The sequence below is a fragment of the Siphateles boraxobius genome, unplaced genomic scaffold (assembly GCF_051911475.1).
Source record: "Siphateles boraxobius isolate OS27281-9 unplaced genomic scaffold, OSU_SipBor_1 131, whole genome shotgun sequence".
NCBI classification, from domain to species: Eukaryota; Metazoa; Chordata; class Actinopteri; order Cypriniformes; family Leuciscidae; genus Siphateles; species Siphateles boraxobius.
In genome coordinates, this window is record NW_027508735.1 from 346,955 (window position 1) to 362,500 (window position 15,546).

At 44.2% G+C, this 15,546-nt stretch overlaps 1 protein-coding gene across 4 annotated transcripts in view; it reads left to right on the forward strand.

Moving 5' to 3' along the window:
• Positions 1-15,546, forward strand: part of LOC143737934 (ATP-binding cassette sub-family C member 3-like) — a 138,869-nt gene that overhangs the window by 64,911 nt on the left and 58,412 nt on the right. For all 4 annotated transcript variants that reach the window (XR_013203779.1, XR_013203780.1, XM_077229737.1 and 1 more), the window contains exons 10-14: positions 561-722; positions 2,519-2,611; positions 4,356-4,559; positions 14,105-14,251; positions 15,396-15,483. Coding sequence is in view for 2 of the 4 variants with exons in the window: in XM_077229737.1 (XP_077085852.1) it covers positions 561-722; positions 2,519-2,611; positions 4,356-4,559; positions 14,105-14,251; positions 15,396-15,483 (694 nt within the window). In the remaining 2 variants the exon portion in view is untranslated. The remainder of the gene's footprint in view (positions 1-560; positions 723-2,518; positions 2,612-4,355; positions 4,560-14,104; positions 14,252-15,395; positions 15,484-15,546) is intronic.

The window sequence follows — 15,546 nt, forward strand, 5'->3', positions numbered from 1 at the left end:
TTAAAATATCTTGAATGTAACTCGACACCCTTGCCTCATTTAGTATACGTAGTTCTATGAATATGCAAATGAGCCCCGCCTCCACTCACTCACTCAGCTCTGAGATCCACTCGTTGACGATCACACGTTGATCTGATTGGGTACAAGGTAGTTTGTGACGTCAGAAACAGCAGCGATTTCACTCCGTGTTTTTGAGACTGTCTTTGGTTCACTGCAGTTTTAAGGAGAAAATACTCAGCAATGCTGTCGACTTATGAATTTACACATGAACACCATTAAAAACACCACATTGACATAAAGAACATTAAAAGCTGGATTTTCACCACAGGGGGAGTTTAATGTTCAAATAACCCAAAAGAGTTGAGTGAATGAATCAATGATTCAAATTTTATTACTTATTACTGAACATTTTCACATTTTAAACCCTAAATTTAGTTACTGATGCATCAAATCTAGTTGAAATCTAGTTGTTTTTGTATTGTGGCAATGAAAAGAATGATTTCTACAGTGTATGTTGGATTGTGGAGGCATTTTTGACACGTTTTCATCGGTCTTCGCAGTCACTAGTGATCACAAACGCAGCCAAGCGCTCGTCTACGGTGGGTGAGGTGGTCAATCTGATGTCTGTGGACGCTCAGCGCTTCATGGATCTCACCACCTTCCTCAACATGCTGTGGTCAGCACCGCTGCAGATCATTCTGGCTCTCTTCTTCCTGTGGCAGGTGAAGCTTTTACGCATTTGAATACATTTTCATACGCATTTCATACATACTTCCCCTTGCTTTTTTTGTTAAACGGATATAATCATATGCATACACAATGTTTCTCTTAAAAATTCTAAATGCAAATCTAAAATGCTTCGAGGCATATAATCATGTTAAATAAATTTCCCTGTTAGGCCTTTAAAAGGGAGGCTTTTTCTTTTATTTTGACATTAAAGGCTGCCCCAAATTAGATGAAAGTAACATGCCTCCATCTCCGAAAACCATGAACAAAATTGTGCAAGGTGCCAAAAAAAAAGACAATCTACGTTAAATACAGGTTTGTTTGCAACAATGCGAAGAACAGTTTGTATCGACCATCATGTGTTTTAGACTGAATTATTGGCTTCTGAGAGCATGAAACCTGGCGTTTAGAATAAAAGGGTACATTTTCCAGTTCAAAAAATGACATGGTATTTATTCGTACAAGGTGCTTAAAACAATCAAATTCAAGCCCTTTAAAATAGAAGTCCTGGGAAACCCTTGAAAACAGCCATATTTATGAAGAAGTAAATAAAAAATGCTTAAATTACTGAAAGACTATTAAACAAAACAAATAAAAAATGGCTGAAAGACAAAACAAAATGAATAAATAAACATGAACTGAAATGAAATAAAATCTAAAAAAACATACAATTATTGTCAGCTTGTTGCGAGGGCCGCATTTCTCATTTTTTCTCATTCCAAAATGACAAAAAAACACAAAATTACAATATTTTTGACTAAAATAAAAATAAAAAGTAGTTTTAATAAAATCTAAAAAGGAACAGAAGGTTCTCTCAAAGTTATGGACAAACATTCTTTCAGTAACGTTAATTGAACGTTAGATCAGAGTTACTGGTCTTTAAACAAAAATGCTATTCATTCATTGTTCATGGAGCACCTTCACCTGTGATGAAGGACAGATTGCAGTATTGTCAATGTTCAAATAAAAACAGTTATATTTAGACATAACAGATCTAGTGCCAACAAGCAGAGCCTCATTTTTGTTCCCATTTACCTTCAGGAAGTTAGCTGAAAGCCAATCTTTAATTTCAACTAAACAGCAGACAGGTAAAGTTGGGTGTCATCCGCATAACAGTGAAAATTAATACCATATTTCCTTAAAATATAACCAAGAGGGAGCATATAAATAATGAAAAGAAGCGGGCCTAAAACAGAACCCTGGGGAACACCAGTGGTGACTGTAGATATTCTTGATCTAAAACCTTTTAATTGAAAACCCTGACTACGTCCAGATAGATATGACCTAAACCAAGACAAAGCAGTGCCAGTAATACCAATAGAAGTCAAGAAGTGTCCTATGTGAGACAGTATCAAAGGCAGCGCTCAAGTCAAGAAGGACTAGTATGGTTAAAAGCCCAGAGTCAGCTGCCAACAGTAGATCATTGGTTATTTTGACAAGAGCAGTCTCAGTACTATGGTGAAAGCCAGATTAGAATTGTTCATACAAGTTGTTATTGGAGAGAAGTTCATGAATTTGAATTGCAATACACTTTTCCACTACCTTAGAGATAAATGGTAAATTTGAAATGGCAAAAAAAACACGAAATTACAAAATCTTTGACTAAAATCAAAGTGAAAGCATAAAATAAAATGAAATAAATAGTTTTAATAAAATCTAAAACCGAACAGTATCTCGATACTTCTGAAATGACAGTGGTTTTGTGTCGCAGTGATGAAAGTCATGTCAGCTGCTGTACGTCTGACAGAAAAGTAGACGTGATCGATTCGTTCTCATTGTTGTGTTTCTCCAGAACCTGGGTCCGTCGGTGTTGGCTGGTGTGGCCGTGATGGTTCTGCTGATCCCATTCAACGCTTTCATCGCCATGAAGACCAGAACTTACCAGGTCAGCTGTTCTGTTCAGAAGTAACGTCCCGTAATATTTACAAAGTGATGAATTGGAATCTTCACTTAATGTTCAAATAACAAAAAAGAGTTGAGTGAATAATTCAATGACTCAGTCACTTGTGATTCAATGACAGAGATGCTATTATATATTACTGAACATTTTCACGTTTTCAGCCTTAAATTGGATGACTGATGCATAAAATATAGTCGTTTTTTTATTGTGGCAATGAAAAGAACGATTTCTACAGTCTATGTTCGATTGTGTGAACATGTTTGACACTTATTCACAAACTGGGTTGGTCTGTTCACACAACAGCCTTCAGTTCTGCTGCTTATCAATATATCTTCTTCTGCTGTGGTTTTCAAAGCTCAAGCTTATCAGTCACTCACATTTTTTGTGAGGTTTCATTTCCTCTTTAAGAGACAGAGCCCGAATCTAAACAACATTTTGTTTGATGTCATGGATGTCTCTTTCTGTTAAAACGGTGTCGTGTTAGCGGCCCATAAGTTAATAACTAATGATCTTTGCAACAGAAATAAATCAATCAAAAGTAACTTTATCTGGACAATAACTTTATACTACAATCTCTGTTACTTTAATTTCTTATTATCACTGTAAAGCTGCTTTGAAACAATCTATATTGTTAAAAGCGCTGTATAAATGAAGGAGACTTGACTTGACTATCTGCACCAGAGTTATTATTGTTAACTAAAATCATACAAAAAACATTCTATACTTGAAATAAAATAAACTTTAAACTGTAATAAAAGAAAATATATAGTAAAAAAAATATTTTATTTAAGCTAGTTGCCAAGGCAACATTTCTCATTTTCATTTTTTTACTTTATGTACTAAAATATCTAAAACTAAGAATGTGAAAAAATTTACAAAAATGCACGACAAAATTACTTAAAAAACTTAAATGAAAATTAACATGGAAAATACAAAAATAAAACATTTAAAATATTAACAAAAACTAAAACTGAATAAAATATGTATAGACATAAAAAACAGAATAAAAACTATAAGAATGCACAACAAATTTACTAAAACTTTAACTTATATTAAAATGAAAAGGAAAAATGGATAAATAAAAATCATACAAACATTAAGAAAACAAAAGCTAATAGAAAATACAAAAATGCACTGAAACTGAAATGGAAAAATAAATAAACTAATTTAAAATATTAATTAAAACTATATAGAAAAAAAAGAAGAAAAAAATGCACAACAAAATTTATACAACTTTATCTGAAATTAAAATGAAACATTCAAATAAATTCAAAATATAAAAAACTAAACTGAAATAAAATTAATAATATATATATATATATATATATATATATATATATATAGACATTAAAAAACTAATAAAAATTACAAAAATGCACAACAAAATTATTAAGAGTTATACTGAAATAAAAATGTAATACAAAACAATAAAATTGAATTTAAAATATTAATAAAAGCTATAATAATGTCTCAATGACACTAAAATAACACCGCTGTACAAAATAAATGTTGATTGTAATAAAATAAAATACATTTTTTTTTTTTTTGAACTTGATGTACTGAAATAAAAAATAATAAAATCTACATAAACATAATTTAAAAATATGACTAATGAAAATGACAAAAATGCACAAAAAATTACAAAAACTTTAATTTAAATGAAAATGAACAATATATATAAAGAATATCCCTGGAGGCAGTAAGAGCGTGTGAGTGATGCTGTGCACAGGTGGAGCAGATGAAACACAAGGACGACCGCATCAAGCTGATGAACGAGATCCTCAACGGCATCAAGGTGTTGAAGCTCTACGCCTGGGAAAACTCCTTCTCGGAGAAGATCCTGCAGATCCGGCAGAAGGAGCTGAATGTGCTGAAGAAGACGGCCTACCTAAGCGCTCTGTCCACCATGGCCTGGACCAGCGCGCCCTTCCTGGTAACACTCCGCTACCCCTGAACCTGTGTGTGTGTGTGTGTGTGTGCACTCTGCGTTAAAAAAATAAATGTGCTTGTTTTCAACTAGGGCTGCACGATATTGAAGAAAAATGCGATATTCGATATGCGATACCAAGCGTGCCGCACAAGCCCTGAAGCCAAAGCGGCTCGATCGCCCCCCGGTGGCCGGTCCTAGTATAGCTCATAAACCCCACCTCCCCATGTTATTCAATGGGACGTGAGACCAACTATACAATTAAATTACACTTCACATATCTTTTTTCCAAAGATAGTTTCTGTCATTTACTGTAGTTTTCATCACGCTGATGTAATTTCAAGTGTTTGTTTTTAAAATAAGTTAGTTTTAGTTAGTTATTTGATGCTATAAAAACGGCGCTGTGGCGTACATGATTGACAGCTGTGATTGAAAGGTTCTCTGAGCGAAGTAGTCACTGAAGCAACAACAGACTTTTTTTCGGGATTGGAGCTTTAAATTTAATATCTAAATTTCTATAATTAATTATTTCCCACCGACATAATGGGATGTTCTGCAGCAGAGACGCGTGCTTACGATTGATTCAGCGCGAGTGAGGGCGGGACCAGAGCGGGACGTTGATTTCGCAGCTTTACTTCCTGCTCACTACAGCGCATGTCTGGTCCCGAAATCGCAACTGCGCAGACTCAAGTCCCAAGATGTCAGCGCCATATCGGGACAATGGCGGCTTCACTTCTCGCCAATGGAAGAGAGCGAAGGGGCGTCGCCCATCTTTATTTTACAGTCTATGTGCCATACGATAATGCTTAACCTTACTTAATATAACTTAGTAAAATAAACATAAATTATCTTTAAAATATATTTAAAAATATATAACCTACATACGTGTTTCACATTATTTTTGTGACAAGAAAACATCACTACAGCTTCTGAAAGTGAACATCAGTGAATAAGAAGTGTTATTTTAACATTAGTGTAAACCTAATCTTTCAGGTTATCCTACATTAGGATTATTTAACTACAGAAACTGAATAATCAAATGTAAAAATAAAACACTGCATAGTTTTCACTGTATTAATTAAATATATACTGGTTTTTATTAAAGCTACAAAAGTTATTCAGCCGAGAGCAGTGAGTGATTTTCTCTGTCTTTTGTTCATGACCCAGTTATTGCAAGCTGTTGCGATATGCATATCGATATATATATATATATATATACATTTGCGATATTTCGATAATTTCGATATATTGTGCATCCTTATTTTCAACCCAAGGGCTGGGTAAATATAGGACAGAACACATGTTGGGTTAATTTTACCCAGCAAAATGGGTTGTTTAATTAACCCAAAATAATGGGCTGATTTAACCTAGCATAGTTGGATCATTTTTACTATGATACCTTTATTTTTTTCTTCATACATGAATTAATGTCTACGAATTACCTCTAAAAATGAAAATACTCGAAACAACCACTGTTGTTTGAATGATAATTCCTTTATTTTCAATCATATTTTACAGTATAGTATATTTTATATCATTTTTAATACATATTGGCAACATTTAAGCTCGTTTAACAAATATTCAAAGTAAAAATTAAACATTGAGAAGTAATTCAAGTGTAGTGGACTAGTCTCTGTTGTCCTTTTCCCACCGTAACGGCACTGGACCTCGTGTTCAGCGGAGGGACTTCTAACTTACGAAAGAAATATGTCCACACTTCTGATGCAGAAATATACTGTGACTCCAGAACCTGTCCATAAACAATCAGTGTACAGTTCTGAGAACATATTTTAACATCATACGTGGCCTATTTATTCTGTCTCTTTTTGAATAAAATCCTAAAATTTTATGCAAGGCATCAGGCTTCCAAGTTTCTGTCACGTGAAAAGATTGCTGCAACACTCATTTAGGTGAAATACGGAAGTAGGTGCACGCACCATTTGCTTTTCGCTGAGGAGCCGAGCGTAACTCGGAGTCAGCGGTGGTCCAGCGGTAGTGGCAAGGGGACTACGTCCGCCGTTCCCTCCTTCAGGGAACGGTGGGTTGCATACGCAACCAGGACGTTCCCTTTCAGTCGATAACGTCAGACGTAGTCGACGGTCGACTGAATTGGGATCAACCTTTGAACACACCACCAATGCTGCCACCTTCAAGTGCCTAGACAAAAGCCTTCTGATCCTCCCGACGTTTTAGCGGAAAAGGACAGGGCTTAGGCCAGGAAGTCGCTGCTGTTCCACAAGACCCACTCAGTTAGACTTGGTAACACTGGGAAAGCGTGCCCAACATCGGAAGGAAGGGACGCTGCGGAAGCCCAACCAACCCGAAAGGGGGGGGGGGGAATACGCATATGAACTGGCCGGACGACCGGCAGTATAACATATGGAATGTCACTGGGGTGGCTCCAGCCTAGAGAGGGGGGAGACAACACCGATTTACAGTGACGGCAGGACTCTGCCAAGGAAAAGACACGGGCTCACCTTGGGGAGCCGTATCGTGGAAGAATACACATATGGGGTCGCCGTAGGGACCGCAACATATGGACCCAGCCTAACACGGGTTCCACACTGCATACGAGTGGTAGGCCTAACACCGGACGTTCCGCCACGTCCGACGTTGTAGGGGTGCGGAGGAGCTCAACAGGTTCCGGATAAGGGAATTCAACTGGAGCGAAAATGGCGCATGTATCCGGTCCGTAGGAGGGGAATGGCGCAGCAAGCCGTCACTGAACCGGGGCTCACGGTGTTACTGGCTTCTATGAGAAGAGAGCACCCGGGAAGCAACCGGTTCGACACGTAGGCTATAGAATCTAGCAAACGTATTAGGTGTCGCCCAGCCCGCAGCTCTACAGACATCTGTCAGCGAGGCACCCTGCGCCAACGCCCAAGAAGCGGCAACACTCCTTGTGGAGTGAGCTCGCAGTCCGGGGGGACAGGGTTCACCTTGGGACTCATACGCCAAGATGATGGCATCCACTATCCAGTGGGCCAACCTCTGCTTGGAGACAGCTTTTCCCTTCCGCTGATCTCCGTAACAGACGAAGAGCTGCTCTGAGGTCCTAAAGCTTTGCGTTCTGTCCACGTATAAGCGCAGAGCGCGAACGGGGCAGAGAAAAGCCAGGACTGGGTCTGCCTCCTCCGGGGGCAGCTCTTGCAGGTTCACCACCTGGGCCCGAAAGGGGTGGTAGGAACCTTGGGAACATATCCAGGCCGGGGTCTCAGGATAACATGAGAGTTAGCCGGCCCGAATTCCAGGCACGATTAGCTGACCGAAAATGCGTGCAGGTCCCCTACCCTCTTGATGGAGGCCAAAGCAAGCAGGAGGACTGTCTTTTGGGACAGAATTTTTAACTCTGCTACCTGCAAAGGCTCGAAGGGCGGTCTCTGCAGTGCGATTAGCACCAGAGATAAGTCCCAAGAGGGTATAGAGGGGGGGGCGAGGCGGATTCAATCTCCCCGCTCCCCTCAGGAACCTGACGATCAGATCATGCTTCCCCAGGGATTTCCCGTCTACTGCATCGTGATGTGCGGCAATAGCGGCAACATACACTTTGAGGGTGGAGGGGGACAGCCGACGCTCCAAAGCCTCTTGCAGGAAAGAAAGCACGGAAATGATCGAACACCTTCGGGGGTCTTCTCTGTGAGAAGCACACCACTCAACAAACAGGTTCCACTTCAGGGAGTAAGCGAGCCTCGTAGAGGGAGCTCTCGCTGAAGTGATGGTATATACGACTGCCTGTGGTAGATTACCTAGAACCTCCGCGTCCCGTCCAGGGACCACACATGGAGTCTCCAACAGTCTGGACGCGGTTGCCATATGATGCCCCGTCCCTGAGAGAGTAGGTCCTCTCTCAGAGGAATGGGCCAGGGAGGAGCTGTCGAGAGGAGAAAAGTTCAGGGAACCAGGTTCGGTTGGGCCAATAAGGGCCAACTAGCAGAACCTGCTCCTCTTCCTCCCTGACTTTGCACAGTAGTTGTGCCATAAGGCTCACTGGGGGAAACGCATACTTGCGGAGGCCTCGGAGCCAGCTGTGAGCCAGTGCATCCGTGCCGAGGGTCCCCTCGGTGCGGGAATAAAACAACTGGCAATGGGACGAGTCCGGAGAGGCAAACAGATCTATCTGTGCGGCCCCGAAGTGGTCCCATATCAGCTGGACCGCCTGGGGATGGAGTCGCCATTCTCCGGAGGCCACAATCTGTCGTGAGAGCTCGTCGGCGGCACGATTGAGCAGGCCAGGGATGTTAATGGCACGAAGCGACCTCAGATGCTTCTGACTCCATAGGAGGAGTTGGCGGGCGAGTTGAGACATGCGACGGGAACGTAGATCACCTTGGCGGTTGATGTACGCAACGGTCGCAGTGTTGTCCGTACGGACCAGTACATGCTTGCCGAGCAGCGTCGTCTTGAGGCGTCTCAAAGCAAGGAGCACTGCTAACAACTCGAGGCAGTTGATGTGCCAATGCAGGTGGGACCCCGTCCAGGTGCCAGCTACTGCATGCCCGTTGTACGTGGCCCCCCAGCCGGTGTTGGAGGCGTCTGTGGAAACCACATCATGCCTGGACACTTGTTCTAGGGACACACCGGCCCGGAGAAACGAAAGGTCCGACCACGGGCTGAGGGTTTGGAGGCAGGCCGGGGTGATTTTCACACGGAGCATGCCTCTCTGCCACGCCCACCTCGGGACTCGGTCGCAAAGCCAGTGCTGGAGTGGTCTCATATGAAGCAGGCCGAGCGGCGTAACTGCGGCTGCGGCTGCCATATGCCCCAGGAGCCTCTGAAATTGTTTCAGAAAAACTACTGTACTGCTCTTGATAAGATTCAGGCAGTTCAGCACCGACCGGGCGTGATTCTCTGTGAGGCGCACCGTTTGTTGGACCGAGTCCAGCTCCAAACCGAGAAAAGAGATCCTCTGCACGGGGGCGAGTTTGCTCTTCTCCCAGTTGACCTGAAGACCCAACTGGCTGATGTGCTGGAGCAGCAAATCCCTGTGTTTGCATAACTGCTCCCGAGACTGCGCTAGTATCAGCCAGTCGTCGAGATAGTTGAGAATGCGAATGCCACGCACGCTCATGGGAGCGAGGGCTGCCTCCGCGACCTTCGTAAAGACACGGGGTGACAGGGCCAGCCCGAAGGGTAGGACTTTGTACTGATACGCCTGACCCTCGAACGCGAAACGCAGGAATGGCCTCTGTCGCGGCAGGATGGAGACATGAAAGTACGCGTCTTTCAAGTCTATCGCTGCAAACCAATCTTGGGGACGGACACCTTGGAAGATGCGTTTCTTCGTTAGCATTCTGAACGGGAGCTTGTGGAGGGCCCGGTTCAGGGCTCGCAGATCCAAGATTGGTCGTAACCCACCACCTTTCTTGGGTATAATGAAGTACGGGCTGTAAAAGCCGGTCTTCATATCGGCTACAGACAGCGGCTCTATCGCGTCCTTCGCCAGCAGGACAGCGATCTCCGCGCTTGACAGGAGCAGATTTGCTCGACACCGAAGTGTGGCGAATGCCACTGTACCTGGGCGGACTCCGGCGGAACTGAATCGTGTAGCCGAGCCTGATGGTACGGAGGAGCCAGCTGGACGGGGTTCTAGAGAACTTTCCAGGCCTCGACGAACCGGACCAGGGGGACCAGAGGCACCACAGGCATACCTGGGGTGGGGCAGCGAGGTGGAGGACAGGGACCCGGCTCGGAAGGCCCGTGGGCGGCCCGAAGCGGGGTCTGAGTGAGCCGTGCTGCACTTACCTGTCTCCACGGGGTAACAGAGGATGGATGAGAAAGCGGATGACCGGGTCCTCGAACGCATCGTGTTGCCGGCTGGCGAACAAGAGGGGGCTGGGGGGAGCAAGGCTGTTCCACAGGGTCGCAAACCGCCAGCCTCGCCCTCTTGGGGCCCAGGGACAGAGAAATTCGCTCTTTTGACAATTTGGGTACCACTGGACTCCGGAGAGCCAATGGTGGAACGGTAACCATCTGAAGAGCTAGTCCCCCCATCCCTGGGTGGCCTGTCTCAGGAATGCTTCTGACACTCGCCCCCTGGCTGGGCAGTGACTGAGACAGACCGGGCGGCCTGCCTGCTGCTGGTTCTACGCTGGGGCCTGGGTGAAGGCTGTTGCGGAGACCCCGCGGAACCGGAGGCAGCGGCAGGGGGACGCCCTCTGCGACTAACGGGCGGAGGGACTATCACCGGCGGCAGGGTGGAGGCAACAGCGGGCCGCCGGGATAGGGTGTGTCGGGGAGCCTCCGTCCGAACCTGGGTGGCAGAGAACTGTTGGGCGCAGCTCTCCACCGCGTCGCCGAACAACCCAACCTGGGAAATTGGGGAGTCCAAGAACCGAACCTTGTCCGCATCCGCCACCTCAACCAGGCTGAGCCAACGATGGCGTTCCTGAACCACCAAGGTGGACATCGCTAGACCGACCGCACATGCCGCGACACTCGTACCCCGGAGGGCGAGGTCAATGGCAGTGCGGAGCTCACTCATGAGCGCCCGGTCTAAACTACCCTCGTGCATGTACATGAGTGTCTTGGCCTGGTAGACCTGCAACAACGCCAAGGCATGCAAAGAGGAAGCGGCTTGCCCGCAAGCTCTGTAAGCTCTGATAGTGAGTCGCAACAGACCGCTCCACTGGAGGGATAGCCTCATAACCCTTCACCGCTCCTCCGACAAGGGTAGTGAGGGAGGAAGAACTACTTAAGTCGTTTTCAGCAGTAAAAGGTGCCGTCCATGACCAAGCAAGCTCTTCATGCACTTCGGGAAAGAAGGGCACTGGGGCGGCGGGCTGAGAACCAGCACGGCCCGCCCCGAGATACCAATCATCCAACCTAGACTGAACAGGACACGGTGGAGGGTTCCACTCGAGCCCGACAGCCTCGGCGGCCCGTTTCAGCATAGCTGACAATTCTGGATCCGGCTCTGGCAACATTGAACTCCCAGAGGGAGACAACGCAGTCGAGTCGTCATCTCCAGAAGTCAGCTCACCCTCCGATGCTGCAATCGACGTCCTGTCCTCCAGGGGAGCCCCGAGTGAAACCGCTGGCCGACCCATTACAGATGGACCAGCGGACAACACCGGAGGCTCCAATGGCAGCAGTGGAAGGGAGGGGTGAGGAGCCCACAGAGAATGGTTACCGGGCGGGACATCCAACACTACCCTCCGGTCACCCATCCCACACAGCACCCGTGCAGGGTGGGGCATGGTAATGGGGACTCGCTCTCCGCGTTTAACGAAGGCGAGTCTCGCCCTCAACACTGCGACAGTCATGTTCCCAAAGTGAAAACATGAGCTGTCCAAAAAAGCTGTCTCAGCGTGCTGTAAGCCCAAACACGTGATACAACAATTGTGACCATCAGAGAGAGACAGGGAACGACCGCACCCAGAAACGCACGGGCGGAATGACATCTTGAAAAAGACGCAAACGCACCCGTGTTGCTCTTTTAGGAAGTGAAAAACTCTCACCAGTGCCGGAGCACACAGGGGAATGACCGCGGCAACACTAACACCAGGAATGGTGCACCCTGTGTCAGTGAAGCACTCACTTTCTCGCCCTCAACCGACCGTCAGACAAACAAACACAAACAGAAACTTGGTTGCTGTGAGAATAGCAGTTGAGAGCTTGAAGCTCGCGATCACCGCTGCACTCGCGCTGCAAACACTGACACCAGGAGAGACTTCCCAAAGAAGCGCCGACACACTCGCTTGTTGTACAACAACACTCTTCAGATCCAGACATGAAGCTCGGCTCCGAAGCGAAAGGCAAATGGTGCGTGCATCTACTTCCGTATTTATACCCGCGCTGCGGGGCGGAGTGTGAGATGCAGATCTCGCACGCCAATGTGTATTGGCTCGTTCAATAATACTCGAAGACAATAGGCTCCCTGGCGTGATCCCAATTCAGTCGACTGTCGACTACGTCTGACGTTATCGACTGAAAGGGAACTCAACCCTTGGGATGTTACTTCTGACCCAGGATCTGGGTAACACAAAAACTACTCAAACACTGGGTTGTTACGTCTGACCCAGGTTCTGGGTAACACAAAACTACTCAAAAACTGGGTTGTTACGTCTGACCCAGGTTCTGGGTAACACAAAAACTACTCAAACACTGGGTTGTTGAGGGGTGGTGATGGCGAAGTGGATAAGACACATGCCTTTGGTGTGAGAGACCCGGGTTTGAATCCACTGTGAGACACCAATGTGTCCCTGAGCAAGACACTTAACCCCTAGTTGCTCCAGAGGCGCGCGACCTCTGACATATATAGCAATTGTAAGTCGCTTTGGATAAAAGCGTCAGCTAAATGAATAAATGTAAATGTAAATGTTGTTACTTCTGACCCAAGATCTGGGTAACACAAAAACTACTCAAATACTGGGTTATTACGTCTGACCCAGGTTTTGGGTACACAAAAACTACTCAAACACTGGGTTGTTACGTCTGACCCAGGTTATGGGTTACACAAAAACTACTCAAACACTGGGTTGTTACTTCTGACCCTGGATCTGGGTAACACAATAACTACTCAAATACTGGGTTGTTACGTCTGACCCAGGTTCTGGGTAACACAAAACTACTCAAACACTGGGTTGTTACGTCTGACCCAGGTTCTAGGTAACACAAAGACTACTCAAACACTGTGTTGTTACGTCTGAGCCAGGTTCTGGGTTACACAAAAACTACTCAAACACTGGGTTGTTACATCTGACCCAAGATCTGGGTTACAGAAAAACTACTCAAACACTGGGTTGTTACGTCTGACCCAGGATCTGAGTAACACAAAAACAACTCAAACACTGGGTTGTTACGTCTGACCCAGGATCTGGGTAACACAAAAACAATTCAAACACTGGGTTGTTACGTCTGACCCAAGATCTGGGTTACACAAAAACTACTCAAACACTGGGTTGTTACGTCTGACCCAGGATCTGGGTAACACAAAAACAACTCAAACACTGGGTTGTTACTTCTGACCCAAGATCCGGGTAACACAAAAACAACTCAAACACTGGGTTGTTACTTATGACCCAAGATCTGGGTAACACAAAAACAACTCAAACACTGGGTTGTTACGTCTGACCCAAGATCTGGGTAACACAAAAACAACTCAAACACTGGGTTGTTACTTCTGACCCAAGATCTGGGTAACACAAAAACAACTCAAACACTGGGTTGTTACTTCTGACCCAAGATCTGGGTAACACAAAAACAACTCAAACACTGGGTTGTTACGTCTGACCCAGCATCTGGGTTACACAAAAACTACCCAAATACTGAAAAAATAACCCAAAAGGCTCAACCCAGGATTTTTGTAGAAAAACGAACCCAATATTTTTTAGAGTGTGAGGAAAATGCAGAATGTTTGCAGAATATCTTTGGTATGCTGTAGATCCTTATCTAGGCGTCAGGTTGCCGGCTCATGTTTCAAAACTGCATTAGTCATCATGTGTAGGAAACATGACTAATGCTCAAAAGTGTACGTGAAAAAACATGTTTTTGTTGCTGAACTGTAGATGTGACCTGTCATCAGTGTGTGCTGTGCTCTTGATGTCCTTCAGGTGGCCTTGACCACGTTTGCTGTCTATGTGACTGTGGATGAAGCAAACATCCTGGATGCGGAGAGGGCCTTCGTGTCCTTGTCTCTGTTCAACATCCTGAGATTCCCGTTGAACATGCTCCCCCAAGTCATCAGCAGCATCGTACAAGTAAGCCTTCACGTCTTCACCTCAATATTACAGAGAGTCACCGTTTAATACAACTTTACAGCTGTCACAGACGCACTAACACACACTCAACAGATTTATAATGTTTTTTAAAAAATGTCTCTTCTGCTAATCAAGGCTGCATTTATTTGATCAAAAGTACAGTAAAATACAGTAAAAACAGTGAAATATTATTATAATATATAATATGTGAATATACAGTAAAGTGTAATTTATTCCTTATTTATGATTATTATTATTATTTTCAGCATCATTACTCCAGTCTTCAGTGTCACATGATCCTTCAGAAATCACTATAATATGAATATTTGATGCTCAAGAAACATTTATGATTATTATCAGTGTTGAAAACAGTTCATATCTTCGTGGAAACGGTGATACATTTTATTTTTCAGGATTCTTTGATGAATAAAAAGTTCAAAAGATAAGCATTTATTTGAAATATAATCTTTTGTAACATTATAAATGTCTTTACTGTCACTTTTGATCAATTTAATGCGTCTTTGCCGAATAAAAGTATTTATTTATTTCCAAATAAAAAATTTCCATAAAATTTCTTTTGAATGGTAGTGTATAACGTTACAAAACCTTTATATTTTTTAAATAAAAAGATATATGTATGCATGTTTTGTATATGTATATATATATATATATATTTATCTGATGTTTTTTTAATCTTATGTTTTTTAATTTTTTGACAGCTTTATTTCACAGATGATTGATGGCAGAGAATTATTTTGCCTTACTTCAAAAAAAGCATGATTATATATATGTGTGTGTGTGTGTGTGTGTGTGTGTGTGTGTGTGTGTGTGTGTGTGTGTGTGTGTGTGTGTGTGTGTGTGTGTGTGTGTGTGTGTGTGTGTGTGTGTGTGTGTGTGTGTGTGTGTGTGTGTGTGTGTGTGTGTGTGTGTGCGCGTGTTATATATTCAGAACTGACCTAGTTTTAGAAAGTGTATTGCAGATTCATGCATGCTCAGTACTGATTGTTTAAACGATTATGAAATATTCACCACAGTATATTCCTGGAAGGAGATGATCTCTCTGATGTCTTGTGTAGTTGTGTTGTTGTGTTGTTGTGTAGTTGTGTCACACTTCTCGACTCATGGTTGTGTAATCTTTGGTCAGGCCAGCGTGTCTCTGAAGCGCATCCAGGATTTCCTGAGTCACGATGAACTGGATCCGGAGAATGTGGACAGAAGAAACAACGCTTCCGGTAGTTTTACAAGCTTCACTCGACGAGAACGGGTTCATGTTTCTGCTCTTGTTCTCATGCTGA